The sequence below is a fragment of the Oncorhynchus tshawytscha genome, linkage group LG08 (assembly GCF_018296145.1).
Source record: "Oncorhynchus tshawytscha isolate Ot180627B linkage group LG08, Otsh_v2.0, whole genome shotgun sequence".
NCBI lineage: Eukaryota > Metazoa > Chordata > Actinopteri > Salmoniformes > Salmonidae > Oncorhynchus > Oncorhynchus tshawytscha.
In genome coordinates this window covers 76,640,759-76,662,970 of record NC_056436.1, presented here as the reverse complement: position 1 = coordinate 76,662,970, position 22,212 = coordinate 76,640,759, and the positions used below count along the sequence as shown (strand labels likewise).

The 22,212-nt window shown below is 47.9% G+C and overlaps 2 protein-coding genes and 1 pseudogene across 3 annotated transcripts in view; 1 reads left to right on the top strand and 2 right to left on the bottom strand.

Annotated features, from left to right (window-relative positions):
* Positions 1-22,212, top strand: part of n4bp3 (NEDD4 binding protein 3) — a 92,008-nt gene that overhangs the window by 8,557 nt on the left and 61,239 nt on the right. Inside the window, exon 2 of one of the 2 annotated variants that reach the window (XM_042325971.1) lies at positions 12,044-12,096. The exons of the other annotated variant lie outside the window; for it this stretch is intronic. The gene's annotated coding sequence lies outside the window, so the exon portion shown is untranslated. The remainder of the gene's footprint in view (positions 1-12,043; positions 12,097-22,212) is intronic. 2 annotated transcript variants of the gene reach the window in all.
* Positions 16,011-17,793, bottom strand: LOC121847029 (glycine-rich cell wall structural protein 2-like; the record flags this gene model as incomplete). Its single annotated transcript, XM_042326321.1, has 6 exons — positions 17,785-17,793; positions 16,823-17,026; positions 16,665-16,791; positions 16,593-16,599; positions 16,390-16,495; positions 16,011-16,127 (listed from the first exon to the last, which is right to left on the bottom strand). Coding segments are annotated over exons 1-6 (570 nt in total), but the record flags the coding sequence as incomplete, so codon positions are not given.
* LOC121847028 lies at positions 18,419-22,195 on the bottom strand (annotated as a pseudogene).

Below are 22,212 nucleotides of genomic sequence, written 5' to 3'. Positions count from 1 at the left end.
AGACCATGGCTGCTATCTCCCTGTCCCTCAGACAGCGAGGAGAGACCATGGCTGATATCTCCCTGTCCCTCACACGGCTGCTAAGAGAGACCAGGGCTGATATCTCCCTGTCCCTCAGACAGTTAACAAGGCTTGACTCTCAGGGTAGGAGTCAGGACAGCCTGCTAATCAACACACTAATCACCCTGTCAGATCACTGCTGCTCTCTCTCTCTCACACACACTCTGGCTTTATTGGCATATGTTAACATTGCCAAAGCAAGTGAGGTAGATAATATACAAAAATGACAAACATTAAAAATCAACTGTAAACATTACACTCATAGAAGTTCCAAAAGGATAAAGACATTATGTCATATCTCTCTCTGTAACGTGCGTTGTTTGAAGGAGACCAAGGCGCAGCGTAATTTGTGATCATCATATTTATTTAAATTAGAACCAGCAACAAAATAACAAAGTGAAACCAAAAATAATGTACCGTTCCGTAGGCTACAAGAGCTGTACAAAAGCAAGATCCCACAACATAGGTGGGGAAAAGGCTACCTTAGTATGATTCTCAATCAGAGACAACGATAGACAGCTGCCTCTGATTGGGAACCACACTCAGTCAAACACAAAGAAATACAAAACATAGAATGCCCACCCCACATCACACCCTGACCTCACCAAATAGAGAAATAAAACGTCTCTCTAAGGTCAGGGCGTGACAGTACCCCCCCCCAAAGGTGCGGACTCCCAGCCGTAAACCTGAACCTATAGGGGAGGGTCCGGGTGGGCATCTACCCAGGGCGGCGGCTTTGGTTCGGGGCATAGACCCCGCTCCACCTCTGGCTCCCCCCACTTTGGTGGCGCCTCCGGACTGGGGACCGTCGCTGGAGGCTCTGGACTGGGGAACGTCGCTGGAGGCTCCGGACTGGGGAACGTCGCTGGAGGCTCCGGACTGGAGACCGTCGCTACAGGCTCCGGACCGGGGACCGTCGCTGGAGGCTCCGGACCGTAGACCGACGCTACAGGCTCCGGACCGGGGACCGTTGCTGGAGGCTCGGGACTGGAGACCGTCGCTGGAGGCTCCGGACAGATCAACGCTGGAGGCTTTGTGCCATGGATCCTCACTGCAGGCTCCGGGCCATGGATCATCACTGGATGCTTCGTGCCATGGATCATCACTGGAGGCTTCGTGCCATGGATCATCACTGGAGGCTTCGGGCCATGGATCATCACTGGAGGCTTCCTACGTGGAGCTGGAACAGGTCTCACCGGACTGAGGAGACATACTGGAAGCCTGGTGCGTGGAGTTGCCACAGGGCTTACCAGGCTGGGAGACATACTGGAGGCCTGGTACGTGGAATCGGAACAGGTCTCACCGGACTGAGGAGACATACTGGAAGCCTGGTGCGTGGGGTTGCCACAGGTCTCACCAGGCTGGGGAGACATACTGGAAGCCTGGTGCGTGGAGCTGCCACAGGGCTTACCAGGCTGGGGAGACATACTGGAGTCCTGGTATGTGGAATCGGAACAGGTCTCACCGGACTGGGGAGATGAACTGGAAGCCTGGTGCATGGAGCAGGCACCGGATACACTGGGCCGTGGAGGAGCACTGGAGGTCTCAAGCGTAGAGCCGGCACAACCCGTCCTGGCTGGATGGTTACTTTCGCCCGGCAAATGCGGGGCGCTGGCACAGGACGCACTGGGCTGTGCAGACGCACCAGAGACACAGTGCGCAGAGCCGGCGCAGGATATCCTGGGCCGAAGAGACGCACTGGAGGCCAGGAGCGCTGAGCCGGCACCCTGGCTGGATGCCCACTCTAGCTTGTCCAATGCGGGGAGCTGGAAAAATGCCCCCGGGCTGTGACTGCGCACTGGAGACATGGTGTGCATCACCGCATAGCACGGCGCCCGACCGGTCACACGCTCCCCACGGTAAGCACGGGGAGTTGGCTCAGGTCTAAACCCTGACTCCGCCAATCTCTCCGTGTGCCCCCCAAACATTTTTTGGAGCTGCCTCTCGGGCTTCCGTGCTGTGACCCCTTGTATAGTTGCCGTTCCTCTAATTGCCCGTATCCTCACCGTTCCGCTCTAGCAGCTTCTATCTCCTCCCTTGGACGGTGATACTCTCCATCCTGCGCCCAGGGACCCTTGCCTTCCAATATCTCCTCCCATGTCCACTCCTCCAGAAAACGCTGCTTGGTCTTTTTGTGGTGGGATCTTCTGTAACGTGCGTTGTTTGAAGGTGACCAAGGCGCAGCGTAATTTGTGGTCATCATATTTATTTAAATTAGAACCAGCAACAAAATAACAAAGTGAAACCAAAAATAATGTACCGTTCCGTAGGCTACAAGAGCTGTACAAAAGCAAGATCCCACAACATAGGTGGGGAAAAGGCTACCTTAGTATGATTCCCAATCAGAGACAACGATAGACAGCTGCCTCTGATTGGGAACCACACTCAGCCAAACACAAAGAAATACAAAACATAGAATACCCACCCCACATCACACCCTGATAAAATGGCTCTCTAAGGTCAGGGCATGACACTCTCCTTCTGTCTGTCTCTCTCTCTCTCTCTCTGTCAATTCAATTTCAATTTAAGGGCTTTATTGGCATTGGAAATGTGGTATTTCACCCAATAGATATGGGAGTTTATCAAAATTGGATTTGTTTTCAAACTCTTTGTGGGTCTGTGTAATCTGAGGGAAATATGTGTCTCTAATATGGTCATACATTTGGCAGGAGGTTAAGAAGTGCACCTCAGATTCCACCTCATTATGTGGGGAGTGTGCACATAGCCTGTCTTCTCTTGAGAACCATGTCTGCCTATGGCGGCCTTTCTCAATAGCACGGCTATGCTCACTGAGTCTGTACATAATCAAAGTTTTCCTTAATTTTGGGTCATTCAAAGTGGTTAGGTATTCTGCCACTGTGTACTCTCTGTTTAGGGCCAAATAGCATTCTAGTTTGCTCTGTTTTTTGTTCATTCTTTCCAATGTGTCAAGTAGAGGTCGACTGATTATGATTTTTCAACACCGATACCGATTATTGGAGGACCAAAAAAAGCCGATACCGATTAATCTGCCGATTTAAAAATTATATATTTTTTATATGTAATGACAATTACAACAATACTGAATGAACACTTATTTTAACTTAATATAATACATCAATAAAATCAATTTAGCCTCAAATAAATAATGAAACATGTTCAATTTGGTTTAAATAATGCAAAAACAAAGTGTTGGAGCTGAAAGTAAAAGTGCAATATGTGCCATGTAAAAAAGCTAAAGTTTAAGTTCCTTGCTCAGAACATGAGAACATATGAAAGCTGGTGGTTCCTTTTAACATGAGTCTTCAATATTCCCATGTACGAAGTTTTAGGTTATAGTTATTATTGGAATTATAGGACTATTTGTAACGGTTTTCTAGTGGTGATGAAGGAGAGTCGGACCAAACTGCAGCGTGTCGATTGCGATCCATATTTATTAAACAAAAAAACGTAAACACGACTAAACACTAAACACTAAACACTACAAAACAATAAATGTAATGAAAACCGAAAACAGCCTATCTAGTGCAAACTAACAGAGAGTACAAGTAAGACACTAAGGACAATCACCCACGACAAACTCAAAGAATATGGCTGCCTAAATATGGTTCCCAATCAGAGACAACGATAAGCACCTGCCTCTGATTGAGAACCACTCCAGACAGCCATAGACCTTGCTAGACAACCCACTAAGCTACAATCCCAATACCACCACCAAAACCCCAAGACAAACACACCACAATTACAAAAACCCCATGCCACACCCTGGCCTGACCAAATACATAAAGATAAACACAAAATACTTTGACCAGGGCGTGACACTATTTCTCTCTATACGATTTGTATTTCATATACCTTTGACTATTGGATGTTCTTATAGGCACTTTAGTATTGCCAGTGCAACAGTATAGCTTCCGTCCCTCTCCTCGCCCCTACCTGGGCTCGAACCAGGAACACTTCGAAAACAGCCACCCTCGAAGCATCGTTACCCATCGCTCCACAAAATCCGCGGCCTATGCAGAGCAAGGGAAACAACTACTCCAAGTCTCAGAGCGATTGACGTTCGTAACACTATTAGCGCGCATCCCGCTAACTAGCTAGCCCTTACACATCGGTTACACCAGCCTAATCTCGGGAGTTGATAGGCTTGAAGTCATAAACAGCTCAATGCTTGAAGCATTGTGAAGAGCTGCTGGCAAAACACACGAAAGTGCTGTTTGAATGAATGCTTACGAGCCTGCTGCTGCCTACCACCGCTCAGTCAGGCTGCTCTATCAAATATTAAATCATAGACTTAATTATAACATAATAACACACAGAAATACGAGGCTTTGGTCATTAATATAGTCAAATCCGGAAACTATCATCTCGAAAACAAGACGTTTATTCTTTCAGTGAAATACGGAACTGTTACGTATTTTATCTAATGGGTGGCATCCATAAGTCTAAATATTCATGTTACATTGCACAACCTTCAATGTTATGTCATAATTACGTAAAATTCTGGCAAATTTGGCGGCCCAAACTGTTGCATATACACTGACTCTGTGTACAATGAACGCAGGAGAAGTGACAATTTCACCTGGTTAATATTGCTTGCTAACCTGGATTTCTTTTAGCGAAATATGCAGGTTTAAAAATAATACTTCTGTGTATTGATTTTAAGAAAGGTTCGCAAATGCGCTTTTGTTAAATCATCCCCTGTTTGGCAAAGTTGGCTGTCTTTGTTAGGAAGAAATAGTCTTCACACAGTTCGCAATGAGCCAGGTTAGCAGGCAATATTAACTAAATATGCAGGTTTAAAAATATATACTTGTGTATTGATTTTAAGAAAGGCATTGATGTTTATGGTTAGGTACACATTGGAGCAACGACAGTCCTTTTTCGCGAATACGCACCGCATCGATTATATGCAACGCAGGACATGCTAGATAAACTAGTAATATCATCAACCATGTGTAGTTAACTAGTGATTATGATTGATTGATTGATTGATTGATAGCTAGCAACTTACCTTGGCGTCTTACTGCATTCGCGTAACAGGCAGTCTCCTTGTGGAGTGCAATGAGAGGCAGGTGGTTAGAACGTTGGACTAGTTAACTGTAAGGTTGCAAGATTGAATCCCCGAGCTGACAGGGTAAAAATCTGTCGCTCTGCCCCTGAACAAGGCAGTTAACCCACCGTTCCTAGACCGTCATTGAAAATAAGAATGTGTTCTTAACTGACTTGCCTAGTAAAATAAAGGTTAAATAAAGGTGTAAAAAAAAAAAAAAAGTGGCCAAAAATACCGATTTCCAAATGTTATGAAAACTTGAAATCGGCCCTAATTAATCGGCCATTACGATTATTCGGTCGACCTCTAGTGTCAAGTAATTATCTTTTTGTTTTCTCATGATTTGGATGGGTCTAATTGTGTTGCTGTCCTGGGGCTCTGTGGGGTCTGTTAGTGTTTGTGAACAGAGCCCCAGGACCAGCTAGCTTAGGAGACTCTTCTCCAGGTTCACCTCTCTGTAGGTGATGGCTTTGTTATGGAAGGTTTGGCAATTGTTTCCTTTTAGGTGGTTGTAGAATTTAACGGCTCTTTTCAGGATTTTGATAATTTGTGGGTATCGCCCTAATTCCGCTTTGCATGCATTATTTGGTGTTTTACGTTGTATACAGAGGATATTTTTGCAGAATTCTGGATGCAGATTCTCAATTAGTTTTTTGTCCCATTTTGTGAATTCTTGGTTGGTGAGCGGACCCCAGACCTCACAACCATAAAGGGCAATGGGTTCTATTCAAGGCCCTTCTTGCCTCTCAGATTGTTCACAGCTTTGTGGAAGTTACCTGTGGTACTGATGTTTAGGCCGATGTATGTATTGTTTTTTGTGTGCTCTAGGGCAACAGTGTCTAGATGGAATTTGTATTTGTGGTCCTGGCAACTGGACCTTTTTTGGAACACCATTATTTTTGTCTTACTGAGATTTACTGTCAGGGCCCAGGTTTGACAGAATCTGTGCAGAAGATCTAGGTGCTGCTGTAGGCCCTCCTTGGTTGGTGACAGAAGCACCAGATCATCAGCAAACAGTAGACATTTGACTTCAGATTCTTGTAGGTTGAGGCCAGGTGCTGCAGACTGTTCTAGTGCCCTCGCCAATTTGTTGATATATATGTTGAAGATAGTGGGGCTTAAGCTGCATCCCTGTCTCACCCCCTGGCCCTGTGGAAAGAAATGTGTCTGTTTTATGCCAATTGTAACTGCACACTTGTTGTTTGTGTACATGGATAATGATGCATGTTTTTCCCCCAACACCACTTTCCATCAATTTGTATAGCAGACCCTCATGCCAAATTGAGTCAAATGTTTTTTTTTTATCAACAAAGCATGAGTAGAGTTTGCCTTTATTTTGGGTTGTTTGTTAGTCAATTAGGGTATGCAGGGTGAATATGTGGTCTGTCGTACTGTAATTTGCTAAAAGCCAATTTGACATTTGCTCAGTAAATTGTTTTCTCGGAGGAGTCTGCTCTCTCTCCCTCTCTCTCTCTCTCTCTCTCTCTCCCTCTCTCTCTCTCTCTCTCTCTCTCTCTCTCTCTCTCTCTCTCTCTCTCTCTCCCTCTCTCTCTCTCTCTCTCTCTCTCCCTCTCTCTCTCTCTCTCATTCCCTCTCTCTCTCTCTCTCTCTCTCTCTCTCTCTCTCTCTCTCTCTCCCTCTCCCTCTCTCTCTCTCTCCCTCCCTCTCTCTCTCTCTCTCTCATTCCCCCTCTCTCTCTCTCTCTCTCTCTCCCTCTCTCCCTCTCCTCTCTCTCTCTCTCTCATTCCCCCTTTCTCTCTCTCCCTGCCATTAGTTTTCCATAGACAGGAAGTACAGTAAGAATGTGTCTGTGTATCAGGTCCAGGGAAAGTATTATGCTGCTCGGTGACTCTGTGAGGAGATTAAACAGCTCTCACTAGAACGTCTTTCTCTTGTGCTGTGTCCTCTGACGCCCTGCCTTTATCCCTCTGAGAGACCCGTCTGTCGCTCTGATTAAAACTTCTTAAGGATGATGCAAAATACTGTTCCCATGAAGGAACAGCACTCAGCGGATTTCAGAGCGCCACCTATAGTTTTTGATAAAACTCATAATTTCATGAAACTTTCATTAAAATACACATTCAAGGTAGTGAATTAAAGCTACACTCGTTGTGAATCTATCCACCAAGTCAGATTTGTAAAATGCTTTTCGGCGAAAGCATGAGAAGCTATTATCTGATAGCATGTACCCCCAAAATACTGCAACGTCACCTAACGACAGATTTTGCGGTAGACGGCGCTACCCAAAACGCATAAATAAAATATAAAACATTCATTACCTTTGACCATCTTCTTTGTTGGCACTCCTTGATGTCTCATAATCAATATTGGGTCTTTTTTTCGATTAAATCGGTCCATATATAGCCTAGATATCGATCTATGAAGACTGTGTGATAAACGGAAAAAAATAGCGTTTCATAACGTAACGTCATTTTTTTAAATTAAAAAAGTTGACGATAAACTTTCACAAAACACTTCGAAATACTTTTGTAATGCAACTTTAGGTATTAGTACACGTTAATAAGCGAAATTAATCAGGAGGCGATGTAAATGCTATAGGCGACCGTCTAGAAAAAATGACCGGAAAAAACTCGACCAAAACATCCTGTTTCAGGTCGGAGGGAATCGGTTCCCTTGGGTCGGTTCGACCAAGAATCAAATCCGAATCAAATGAGAAGACTCTATACATCCTGTGGAAGCTGTAGGTACTGCAACCTCGGCCTCATTTAATACGGTTCACCTTTAACAATTCCTGGAAGTGGCGCATGGATATTTATTTCCACTTTCAGTGATCAGATTTTCCTGCGCTTTTCGATGAAACAGACGTTCTGTTATAGTCACAGCCGTGATTTAACCAGTTTTAGAAACGTCTGAGTGTTTTCTATCCACACATACTAATCATATGCATATACTATATTCCTAGCATGAGTAGCAGGGCGCTGAAATGTTGCGCGATTTTTAACAAAAAGCTGCGAAAATTCGCAGCCTCCCTAACATTAGACCTGCCTATTGGTGTTGATACTGAATGTACTACTTCTTGGAAGTGACTTGGAAAACAAGCTTGAGTTGAGTTGTTTTCTCTCTCTCGTTTGACTCTCTGATACAGGGCACAGTCAGTTTTCAAGTTTTAAGTTTTAATGTCACATGCACAAGTACAGTGAAATGGCTTTCTTGCAAACTCAAAACCCAACCATGCAATAATCGATAACAATGTATTACTTATTGTTAATCGTTGCTGTGATGCTCAGTTGCAGCTGCACAATGCACCTGTTGTTGTTTGAATACCTGTTACACCCCTACCTAAAAACTGTTATATTAGGTTTCTAATACTAGGTCGTTATAATTAGGGGTTCAAGCAACAAGGCTGGGTGAAACCCTATTGTATTTGTTGGCGTTGATTATTATTATTCCAGTTCTGCCAAAATGTTGTTAAAAGATGCACATTCCCGTGAGATAGTAAGGCCTAGGAGGGTGCAACCTGGCATGATGGTAAAGGGCCAAGGGACACACGCCCCTCACCCCGTGTTACGTAGAGTTGTGAAATTCGGTACATAGGTCCCTCTCCTCACAAGGAACACATTTGCATAAGAACCTATGAGGTCCGCAATGATGGATTTTCCGCCATTTAGAATTTTGTGAGGAACACTTAAAATGCAAAGGTTTCACATCGCAATAGTTTTCAGGTTAATATGTCAAACAACATGGTGCCTACTGACCAATAAACATTCACGTGGGTGTGGTCTGGCACGTAAATGCATATAAATCCGACACAGATATTTGTATTGTAATAAAAGTTGGTGCACATGTTCCAAACACTGTCAAGACTCAACATATGCAAGCACATTCAGATCGACCACACATTGGCGCTATAACAGGCACATGTTTATATCGCTTGATCTGTTTGACTCAGAGTGATGAAATTTGGCACACATGCTCAGGGATATAAATCTACCTAACCAGTAAAGTTTGACTCAGTTTAGCTGCATGGTGACGCTGTTGAACAGGAAAAAAACATTCATGCAAGCTCATTGGCTCATAGCGCCCATATTGTTTGAGCTAGAGTCCTGTAAAATATTGTGTTTAAAGACATGGGTACATAATGCTATATACCAAATGTGGTGCCAATCAGTGTAGCGGTTCTGGAGAAGAAGACTTTAAAGTAGTCAACATCATTGATAATGGTCCAAAATACATCAAAAGCATATTGCATGATCTGTTTGATGTCGAGTTCTGATACTTGGCAAGCATGGTAAGGAGTACAGAAGTAGCTCATCCTAGGGCAATGTGTCCAATGTGTCCTGAGGGTGGCACTATTTAGCCAAAGCTTGAACCCTTGGCATGGCTGCTTGCGGTTATATTTTTTCCCATTTAATTTTGAAGTAAAATAGACTTGCATGGCATTGCACTCTCTCTCTGTCTCGACCCAGTTACCCAGACTCTGTTCCCAGTGTCCACTCCAGTATGTTTGTCTGAAGATATGACACAGAGGCAGTGGGACAATAGTTTTATCCTCATGGAACAGGCAGCGACCCCTGACCTTTACAGGATTAAAGGTCACAGGGTGTGGGAGGGAGGGGCGGACCGGGACCACATACTGTGGTCTTTGTCTTTAAATGGCACCAACACACAGGATGGACTGAAATAGTATTTCACTCAGTCAGTCTCTCAGTCTGGCTGGTCTCTCTGGGGTCTGTTGTTGTCCTGTGCTCACTTATAGTAAGCTGTCTACTAAATATACAAGTTTTTGTCCCTCATAAGATACAGTAGGCCTATGTCTATGGTCATGTATAGTCAGCTCAACAGTAATAGGCCTATGCCTGCTGAATGTGGCCTTAGGCACAGTGTAGTAGTAGGTCTTTGACTGCTAAATGTAGCCTTAGGCACAGTGTAGAGCAGGCTACCAGTTTTGTCCTTCACAAGATACAGTATTATAATATGTCTAGTTTAGACAAGGTCTTGTTGTTTTCTTCTCATCACGTTGGTTTCTGTCAGATTGTTTATCTTCCCCTGGGAAGAATAGTGAGCACCCACCTTTTGTGTGTGTTAGATAAACCCAGGCTGCTTGAGGTACGCTACTGTTATCCAGATCATTTAGTCTAAAGTACTGTTGTATTGTAGTACAAAAGGCCAGGAGTCATCATCCCTCTGTAAATGCCTGGGTATTATTGTTTCTTTATATACAGTTGAAGTCGTAAGTTTACATACACCTTAGCCAAATACATTTAAATTCAGTTTCTGAATTTCACAATTCCTGACATTTAATCCTAGTAAATATTCCCTGTCTTAGGTCAGTTAGGATCACCACTTTATTTTAAGAATGTGAAATGTCAGAATAATAGTAGATAGAATGATTCATTTCAGTTTTTATTTCTTTCATCACATTCCCAATGGGTCAAAAGTTTACGTACACTCAAATAGTATTGGTAGCATGGTCTTTTAAATGGTTTAACTTGGGTCAAACGTTTTGGGTAGCCTTCCACAAGCTTCCCACAATAAGTTTGGTGAATTTTGGCCCATTCTTCCTGACATAGCTGCTGTAACTGAGTCAGGTTATAGCTGCTGTAACTGAGCCAGGTTTGTATGCCTCCTTGCTCGCGCACACTTTTTCAGTTCTGCCCACAAATTTCCTATGGGATTGAGGTCAGGGCTTTGTGATGGCCACTCCAATACCTTGACTTTGTTGTCCTTAAGCCATTTTGCCACAACTTTGGAAGTATACATGGGCTCATTCTTCATTTGGAAGACCCATTTGCGACCAAGCTTTAACTTCCTGACTGATGTCTTGAGATGTTGCTTCAATATATCCACAAATATTTTCTCCCTCATTATGCCATCTATTTTGTGAAGTGCACCAGTCCCTCTTCCAGCAAAGCACCCCCACAACATGATGCTGCCACCCCTGTGCTTCATGGTTGGGATTGTGTTCTTCGACTTGCAAGCCGCCCCCTTTTTCCTCCAAACATAACGATGGTCATTATGGCCAAACAGTTCTATTTTTGTTTCATCAGATCAGAGGACATTTCTCCAGAAAGTACCATTTTTGTCCCCATATGCAGTTGCAAACCCTGGCTTTTTTATGGCAGATTTGGAGCAGTGGCTTCTTCCTTGCTGAGCGGCCTTTCAGGTTATGTCGATATAGGACTCATTTTACTGTGGATATAGATACTTTTGTACCTGTTTCCTCCAGCATCTTCACAAGGTCCTTGCTGTTGTTCTGGGATTGATTTGCACTTTTCGCACCAAGGTACGTTCATCTGTAGGAGACAGAACGAGTCTCCTTCCTGAGCGGTGTGATGGCTGCATGGTCCCATGGTGTTTACTTGCGTACTATTGTTTGTACAGATGAACGTGGTACCCTCTGGCATTTGGAAATTGTTCCCAAGGATGAACCAGACTTGTGGAGGTCTACAATTTCTTTTGATCACCCATGAAGCAAAGAGGCACTGAGTTTGAAGGTAGGCCTTGAAATACATCCACAGGTACATCTCCAATTGACTCAAATGATGTCAGTTAGCCTATCAGAAGCTTCTAAAGCCATGACATATTTTTCTAAGCAGTTTAAAAACACAGTCAACTTCTGACCCAATGGAATTGTGATACAGTGAATTATACCGTATCATACCCCCCTTTCTCTCTCTCCCTGGCCATTAGTATTCCATAGACAGAAAGTACAGTATTTGGGAAAAATTCACTATATGTAGTAAAGTAGTCAAAAGTTTTGCCCAATAGAAATGCATGTTTAATCATGTATTGTTTCACTTTGATTTTAAATAAGAATGGAATATGTTTCTGAACACTTATACATTAATGTGGATGCTACCATGATTCAAATAATGATGAATGAATCGTGAACACTGATGAGTGAGAAAGTTTACAGATGCACAAATATCACACCCCCAAGACATGCTAATCACTCACCACTACAATAACAGCTTACGTGTCTTTTTGCAGAGTAAGACTTTTTGTGGAAGGTACTAAGCTGACCCCCGCTATCAGGAATTAAGGTAAGACCCAAGTGTAGACTGTTTGAAGTAACAATGTTTATTGTAACAACAGGGGCAGGCAAACGACAGATCAAGGCAGGCAGGTGTCGATAATCAAGAGTAGAGGCCAAGGCACAGGACAGCAGGCAGGTTCACGTTCAGATCAGGTAGAGGTCGGTAATCCAGAAGTGTGGCAAAGGTACAGGATGGCAGGCAGCGTCATGTACAGGCAGAGTGGTCAGGCGGGCGTGTACAGGGCCAGGACAGGCGAGGGCCGAAAACCAGGCGGACAAGAAAATAGAAACTGGAAAAAGCAGGAACTGAGACACAAAACGCTGGTAGGCTGGAACAAACAAGACTAGCTGGCAACAGACAGAAAACACAGGACACAGAGGATAAGTGGGAAAGATGGGTGACACATGGAGGGGGTGGAGACAAGGACAGGTGAGGGACGCCACCTGGCGATCCACCTGGGAGGATACCTGGTTGACTGAGGTGCCGGCGGTGAAAGTCGGCGATGAGGGCTGGGTCCAGGATGTCTTTAGCGGGAACCCAGCACCTCTCCTCCGGGCCATAACCCTCCTAGTTAACCAGGTACTGGAAACCCCTGCCCCGTTGTCGAACCCTCAGGAGGCATCTCACCGTGTACGCTGACTGGCCATTGATGACACGGGGGGAGGAATGGGCCTAGAAACAGAAGACCGGGGGCTGTCAGACATGGTTTTGACTCTAGACACGGAAAAGGTAGGAACAATACGGAGGTTACGGGGCAACAGAGGACGAACAGCAGAGGGGCTAATGATCTTGGAGCGGGGGGGAGGTCTCGGCTTCCAAGAGTGTAGCCGTGGCACAATAGCAGCATGGCAGCGCCTCAGGCTTGACCTTCTGGGATACCGGTAAGTGCTGCGGAATTTCCAATCCCCCAGGAAGATGTCCCCGGGCAGGCAGAGCTGACTTCAGGCAATGAGTGTGGCAGGATGGGCTCTAGCCCACGATGGCACCAATAGCCCAGTCAATGGATGGATTGTGTCGCTGGAGCCAAGAGAATCCCAATACCACAGGAACCTGCAGAGACTCAACCAGCAGGAATTGGACACTCGTAGGTTAACGGGGGTGGGCTGACCCGGCCTATAGAGCGCTCGTCCAGCGCTCTAACATCCATGGGAATGGAGAGGGGTTGAGTAGGGATGCCCAGCTCGGACGCCAGGGTAGCGTCCATGAGACTCACATCGGCCCCCGAGTCGATGAGTATCTGGAGAGACTTGGACTGGTCGCCCCACATAAGGGTGGCATGGAGAGGGGGGCGAGCAAGGGGAGAAGAACAATTATCTTGAAGACCCACCAGAGTACTCACTCCAACGAATGAGCTAGGTCTCTTGAAGGGACAGGTAGACACAATATGACTGGCAGTACCGCAATACAGACAACTCTGGGTCTCAAGTCTGCGTACTCGTTAGACTGGAGACAGCCTAGCCCTGCTGAGCTGCATCGGCTTGGGAAGAGGTGAATCGGCAGTCTCCGGAGGCTCTTGGACAGACCAGGGTAAGCTCGAATCCTTTCAGGGACGTAGACACCAGGGACTTCCGGAGTTTATCAGATGCCAGGTGGGATCACTGAGTGAGAGATTGGGACCGCAATCGGACCTCTTCTCCCTCCTCCGTTCCCGTAGTCGACCATCGATCCGGATCATCGATCCGATGAATGAGTCGAGATCTGTCAGTAGTTCTCGGGCTGCCAGCTCATCCTGAGAGTGAACTGTAGCCTATTGTCTGTTTCTGTTTGAGTCTTTTAAGAGTGTTTTAAGAATGTGAAACAACTGTTTGCTGCTTTTCATTAAATCATGTCTTATAGGCTAAAAGGATTTTGTTCATATGTGCATAATATTATATTTTGTAGCTACCGAATTTATGAAAATGAACAATTCATGCGAAAATACTTCTGGTAAAATGCTGACATTTGGTCATTTCAATTTAAAAAATACTGAAGAAGTTGAATTATTGTTATTTTAGAGACACAAAGAACATTTTACATTTTGGGAATTTAGCAGACACTCTTATCCAGAGCGACTTACAGTGAATGCATTCATCTTAAGATGGTTCTGCTATTGGGGTGCCAGGACAGAGAAAAGCTTGGACTGGCCTGAGCGGACCTGCCCTCCCATAGGGGTGGGAGGGCCAAGAGACCTGAAGTGGCAGAACGGAGAGCTCGGGTTGGGGTGTAGGGTTTGAGCATAGCTTGAAGTTAGGGAGGGGCAGTTCCTCTTGCTGCTCTGTAGGTAAGCCCCAGGGTCTTGTAGTGGATGTGATCTTCGACTGGAAGCCAGTGGAGTGAGTGGAGGAGTGGGGTGACATGGGTCTCACCATCATCATTAACATTATTTACATAATTCAAATTCACCAAATCGTTTTGTTCATACGCGTTATAAGGCTTATGAACAAAATGATTTGTTAATGATGATGGTGAGAGCCCAGTAACATATGGACTCCCATCCCTTTCATCATAGAGACTATTGTTACTTCCACCTCAAACTCAACCTCAACAAGACCTGCCCGCTCAAGGCCTGCCCGCTCAGTACCTCCTATGACCAGGTTAATACCTCACAGTACCTTCTATGACCAGGTTAATACCTGTCAGTACTTCCTATGACCAGGTTAATACCTCAGTACCTCCTATGACCAGGTTAATACCTCAGTACCTCCTATGACCAGGTTAATACCTCTCAGTACATCCTATGGCCAGGTTAATACCTCAGTACCTCCTATGACCAGGTTAATAACTCAGTACCTCCTATGACCAGGTTAATACCTCAGTACCTCCTATGACCAGGTTAATACCTCAGTACCTCCTATGACCAGGTTAATACTTCTCAATACCTTCTATGACCAGGTTAATACTTCTCAATACCTTGTATGACCAGGTTAATACCTCAGTACCTCCTATGACCAGGTTAATACCTCAGTACCTCCTATGACCAGGTTAATACTTCTCAATACCTTCTATGACCAGGTTAATACCTCAGTACCTCCTATGACCAGGTTAATACCTCTCAGTACAATCTATGGCCAGGTTAATACCTCAGTACCACCCAGTTGGTTCCTGGTTTTGTTTCCTAACGCTATTATAAGGTTACTACAGTGTTATTGTCTGTCTGCTCTGGGTTGTTTCGTAATTGTATTTATTGTCTGAGAGGAGCTCAGGTTGAGGAAACGAGTCTTGCTGACATGGTCTGGTCTGGTCTGCTGCTCAGGCAGGTAACTGGAAGCAGGCCTTGACACGCTCCTCACACTCAACCCCCCTCTTTTTCACCCTCTTTCTGCTCTCTGTCTCTGCTCTCTCTCTATCTCTCTGTCTATCTCTTTGTCTTATTTAACCTTTATTTAGGCAGGGGAGTTCCCATTGGGACCTAGATCTCTTTCTCTACAGAGTTCAGTCAACCAACTCAGCTTGAGAACTTGTTGCCAGAAAGTTACATCCTAGTTACAATTCGAATTACAATGTCATTGCCAACATGGGTGGTAGTTTGCCAAACTCTTGGTTGGCAGCCGGAGGCTGTTGTCCTGCTAGTCTACCCACGCAGTAGTGCCAGCTCAGGCATTCCGGAGGCCCCATTCCCTCCATCTGTCCCTCCGTTCCTTCCACCTCCCTGCCTGGCATCTAAATCTGCTCTCCTGATCACATGGTGGGACCAAAGAAAAGGGGAAAAATAAAGAAAGGATTTATCCTGGGCTTAAAGGAGAGAACAACCCTATTTATGTTTGCCTCTCTCAGAAGTCAGTGTTGTAATGTGATCCAAGATAGAACCTGTTGGTCCGCCTAGCTTGACCTTGACCCTGCCCCTTACCCTGACTCTTCCCCTTACCCTGACCCTTACCCTGACCCTTACCCTGTCCCTTACCCTGTCCCTTACCCTGCCCCTTACCCTGCCCCTTACCCTGCCCCTTACCCTGACCCTTACCCTGTCCCTTACCCTGCCCCCAACCCTGACCCTTACCCTGACCCTTACCCTGCCCCTGACTCTGACCCTGACCCTGTCCCTTACCCTGACCCTGTCCCTTACCCTGCCCCTTACCCTGACGCTTACCCTTACCCTGCCCCTTACCCTGCCCCTGACTCTGACCCTGACCCTTACCCTGACCCTGTCCCTTACCCTGCCCCTTACCCTGCCCCTGACTGACCCTGACCCTTACCCTGACCCTGTCCCTTACCCTGCCCCTTACCCTGCCCCTGACTCTGACCCTGACCCTTACCCTGTCCCTTACCCTGTCCCTTACCCTGTCCCTTACCCTGTCCCTTACCCTGACCCTGTCAACTAACCTGACCCTGACCCTGACCCTGCCCCTGTCCCTGACCCTTACCCTGCCCCTGTCCCTTACCCTGCCCCTTACCCTGACCCTTACCCTGACCCTTACCCTGCCCCTGACTCTGACACTGACCCTGTCCCTTACCCTGACCCTTACCCTTACCCTTACCCTGACCCTTACCCTGCCCCTGACTCTGACACTGACCCTGTCCCTTACCCTGACCCTGTCCCTTACCCTGCCCCTTACCCTGACGCTTACCCTTACCCTGCCCCTGACTCTGACCCTGACCCTTACCCTGACCCTGTCCCTTACCCTGCCCCTGACTCTGACCCTGACCCTTACCCTGACCCTTACCCTGTCCCTTACCCTGACCCTTACCCTGACCCTTACCCTGTCCCTTACCCTGACCCTTACCCTTACCCTGACCCTGTCAATGTCCCTTTAACCTGCCCCTGACCCTTACCCTGACCCTGTCCCTTACCCTGACCCTTACTCTGACCCTGACCCTTACCCTGCCCCTGTCCCTTACCCTGACCCTTACCCTGCCCCTGACCCTTACCCTGCCCCTTACCCTGCCCCTTACCCTGACCCTTACCCTGACCCTTACCCTGCCCCTTACCTTGCCCCTTACCCTGACTCTTCCCCTTACCCTGACCCTGAGCCTTACCCTGAGCCTTATTCTGTCCCTTACCCTGACCCTTACCCTGCCCCTGACCCTTACCCTGACCCTTACCCTGCCCCTTACCCTGACCCTTACCCTGACCCTTACCCTGTCCCTTACCCTGACTTCCCCTTACCCTGACCCTGAGCCTTACCCTGTCCCTTACCCTGACCCTGTCCCTCCCTGACCCTTACCCTGCCCCTTACCCTGACTCTTCCCCTTACCCTGACCCTGACCTTGAAAGGCCACAGCACTGCAGGACAGGCAGACAGACAGGCCACAGCACTGCAGGACAGACAGACAGACAGACAGCCACAGCACTGCAGGACAGGCAGACAGACAGGCCACAGCACTGCAGGACAGACAGACAGACAGGCCACAGCACTGCAGGACAGACAGACAGACAGACAGCACTGCAGACAGACAGACAGACAGGCAGCCACAGCACTGCAGGACAGGCAGACAGACAGGCCACAGCACTGCAGGACAGACAGACAGGCCACAGCACTGCAGGACAGGCAGAAGTCAGTGCCAATGTTGTAATGTGACAGATAGAACCAGACAGACTGACTTGACCTTGAGACACTTACCCTGCCTCTTACCCTTACCCTGGCTCTTCCCCAGCACTTCCCCAGGACACCCTGACACCCAGTCCACAGCCTGACCAGTCACAGTCCCTTAACCAGCCCCTGAGCACTGCAGGACCAGTCCCTGACCCTCACCCTGCACCTTGACCCTGCCCCTTACCCTGCCCATTAACCTGACCTTTCACTTACCCTGACCCTTACCCTGACCCTTACCCTAACCCTTACCCTGCCCCTTACCCTGACCCTTACCCTGCCCCTTACCCTGACCCTTACCCTGTCCCTTACCCTGACTCTTCCCCTTACCCTGACCCTGAGCCTTACCCTGTCCCTGACCCTTACCCTGACCCTTACCCTGCCCCTTACCCTGACTCTTCCCCTTACCCTGACCCTGACCTTGAAAGGCCACAGCACTGCAGGACAGGCAGACAGACAGGCCACAGCACTGCAGGACAGACAGACAGACAGCCACAGCACTGCAGGACAGGCAGACAGACAGGCCACAGCACTGCAGGACAGACAGACAGACAGACAGGCCACAGCACTGCAGGACAGGCAGACAGACAGGCCACAGCACTGCAGGACAGACAGACAGGCCACAGCACTGCAGGACAGGCAGAAGTCAGTGCCAATGTTGTAATGTGATCCAGGATAGAACCTGTCGGTCCGCCTGGCTTGACCTTGACCTTTACACTTACCCTGCCTCTTACCCTTACCCTGACTCTTCCCCTTACCCTCCCCTGTCCCTTACCCTGACCCTTACCCTGTCCCTTACCCTGACCCTTACCCTGACCCTGTCAATGTCCCTTAACCTGCCCCTGACCCTTACCCTGACCCTGTCCCTCACCCTGACCCACCTTACCCTGCACCTTACCCTGCCCCTTACCCTGACCCTAACCTGACCCTCACCCTGACCCTTACCCTGACCCTTACCCTAACCCTTACCCTGCCCCTTACCCTGCCCCTTACCCTGAGCCTTACCCTGTCCCTTACCCTGAGCCTTACCCTGACCCTGACCCTGTCCCTCACCCTGCCCCTGTCCCTTACCCTGACCCTTACCCTGACTCTTCCCCTTACCCTGTCCCTGTCCCTGTCCCTTACCCTGACCCTTACCCTGCCCCTGACTCTGACCCTTACCCTGCCCCTTAACCTGACCCTGCCCCTTATCCTGACTCTGACCCTTACCCTGCCCCTTACCCTGAATCTGCCCCTTACCCTGACCCTTACCCTGCCCCTTACCCTAACCCTGTCCCTGCCCCTGACCCTTACCCTGACCCTTACCCTGCCCCTTACCCTGCCCCTTACCCTGTGGCCTGCCCCTGCACGGATCACTGCAGGACAGGCAGACAGACAGGCCACAGCACTGAGCACTCCAGGACAGACAGACAAACAGGCCACAGCACTGAGCACTCCAGGACAGACAGACAAACAGGCCACAGCACTGAGCACTGCAGGACAGGCAGACAGACAGGCCACAGCACTGAGCACTCCAGGACAGGCAGACAGGCCACAGCACTGAGCACTCCAGGACAGGCAGACAGGCCACAGCACTGAGCACTCCAGGACAGGCAGACAGGCCACAGCACTGAGCACTCCAGGACAGGCAGACAGGCCACAGCACTGAGCACTCCAGGACAGGCAGACAGGCCACAGCACTGAGCACTCCAGGACAGGCAGACAGGCCACAGCACTGAGCACTCCAGGACAGGCAGACAGGCCACAGCACTGAGCACTCCAGGACAGGCAGACAGGCCACAGCACTGAGCACTCCAGGACAGGCAGACAGGCCACAGCACTGAGCACTCCAGGACAGGCAGACAGGCCACAGCACTGAGCACTCCAGGACAGGCAGACAGGCCACAGCACTGAGCACTCCAGGACAGGCAGACAGGCCACAGCACTGAGCACTGCAGGACAGGCAGACACCCTTATTATCTGTTCTGTTGACTTCCTGTCTGTCTGTATGTCTGTCTCTCTATTGGTTTTTCTCTCTCTATCACTCTCTTTCTCTCTCTGTCTCTCTTTATCGCTCTGTCTCTCTGTCTCTCTCTCTCTTTGTCTCTGTCTCTCTCTCTTTTTCTCTCCATCTGTTTCTCTCTCTGTCCCTCACTGTGTTTTCTTCTCTCTCTCTTCTTTCTTCCTCTTTACCCTGAGTTGCCTTGTTGCTATTATAAACTGATTACCAACCGAATTAGAGCAGTTAAAAGAAATGCTTTCAGCACACCAGCATTCAGTTCTCGAACCACCCAGTTTATAATACCGTTTAACCCATGTCTGAGCCGGGGTTATTGTGTGTTGATCCAAAGGTAAGCTTGCTAGATTGGCTGTTGGTGTGTAGTGGTGTGTAGTGAAACCAGATTTCAAACATCTTCACACCAGGTATACATTGACCGCTTCACACCCTGGTCTTTGTGTCTGAACAGACTGAACTGGTCTGACTGACCACCCTAGAATTTGACCACCCTAGAATACTGTGATGAATACACACAGAGGGGAGGAAATGAGAGGAGAGCTGAAGGGGAGGAGAGGAGAGAAGAAGAAGGTCCAGGTGTATATAACCAGAGAACTGGTCTGACTGCAGTGGCCCCTGGGATAAACCCTGTGATGAATACACACAGAGGAGGAAATGAGAGGAGAAGAAGGTCCAGGTGTATATAACCAGAGAACTGGTCTGACTGCAGTGGCCCCTGGGATAAACCCTGTGATAAATACACACAGAGGAGGAAATGAGAGGAGAGAAGGTCCAGGTGTATATAACCAGAGAACTGGTCTGACTGCAGTGGCCCCTGGGATAAACCCTGTGATGAATACACACAGAGGAGGAAATGAGAGGAGAAGAAGGTCCAGGTGTATATAACCAGGGAGAACTGGTCTGACTGCAGTGGAGGGAGGGAGGGAAACCCTGTGGGAATACACACAGAGAGGAGGAAATGAGAGGAGAGGAGTGGAGGGAGGGAGGGGGGGAGGAGAGGAGAGGAGTGGAGGGAGGGAGGGAGGGAGGGAGGGAGGGAGAGAAGAGGAGTGGAGGGGGAGGAGAGGAGAGGACTGGAGGGAGGGAGGGAGGGAGGGAGGTGGAGGAGAGGAGAGTAGTGGAGGGAGGTAGAGGAGAGGAGTGGAGGGAGGGAGGTGGAGGAGAGGAGAGTAGTGAAGGAGAGGAGAGGAGTGGAGGGAGGGAGGAGGAGAGAAGAGGAGTGGAGGGAGGAGGAAAGGAGTGGAGCTGAGGGAGGTGGAGGAGAGTAGTGGAGTGGAGTGGAGGAAAGGAGAGGAGTGGAGTGAGGAGGATAGGAGTGGAGGGAGGAGGAGAGGAGTGGGGAAGTAGTGGAGGGAGGAGAGGAGGAGGAAAGGAGTGGAGGGAGGAGGAGAGAGGAGGAGTGGAGGGAGGAGGAAAGGAGTGGAGTTGAGGGAGGTGGAGGAGAGGAGAGGAGTGGAGGAGTGGAGGGAGGAGGAGTGGAGGAAAGGAGGAGTGGAGTGAGGAGGATAGGAGTGGAGGGAGGAGGAGAGGAGTGGGGAAGTAGTGGAGGGAGGAAAGGAGTGGAGTGGAGGGAGGTGGAGAGGAGGGAAGAGGGGGGAGAGGAGAGGATTAGTAGTAGTGTCTGGCTGGTAGGTCAGTGGGAGGAAATGCCCCCATCACGGAGCACTAGAGAGAAGAAGCCAGGTGGTAGAGCCAGTGGCGAGGGAGAGCGAAGGTGTGTGTGTGTAAGAGAGAGAGGGGGGGAGAGAGAGAGAGGCTGTGCGTGGGAACAGGAAGAGAGGAGAGAACTGAAGTCACAGTTATTTCACTGAGAGGTGAACAACGTTATTTCGTTTATTTAGTTATATAACGTCAGATTGACAAGGTAACGTTATGTATAGTAGGTTATTTCAATGTGCTTTTAGAACGTTCACTGTAAATTTGACGGTCACCTAGAAATGCAGCATAGTCTTAAGTAAAAACAATAGTAAATATGGACCTATACTATTACTATGGACCTATACTATTATTAATACACAAATCACAGAGTGCAGTTTAGAGAAGACTAGCAAAAATCCTGCAGATATTTTTATGTTGTTGTGTTTCATGTTGTAGCTTTAGTAAACTGAGGGGGATGGCGAGTCATTGACTTAACTTTTAGCCCAGGAAGCTCATTTGCTATTGAAATGAACAGGGAATTCTCTTGCTAACTTTTCATACTGAGGCAGTAGTTTATATTTACCACCATAACATCCCTGTTCACTGACTAGCAGGAAACAACAGGGCCTCTTGTTGGTACTACACCATTGCTAATAGAGTGAATTCAGAAGCCCTTGGAGAGATGTTTATACCACAATAGCTAATGATGAGGTTTAAAGTTGACTTCATGTTGTGCATCCTAATGCAAATAGCCCTCCATTCATTTAGGCTACATTGGCTTACGTCAGTAGGCTCGTGTTACGTTAGGAATTACCCCAGTGATTGTTGACCCATTTATTCACTGAAGCGTGATGACAAGAAGTGAGATTAGAAGTCAGGCTTGTCCCTGTGTCTACCATCCTACAGGCGGTTCTCTCTCAAAGTCCTGTGGCGTCTGCAACCATTCTGTTCCCACCGGTCTCATACTCTGTTCTCTGTGGG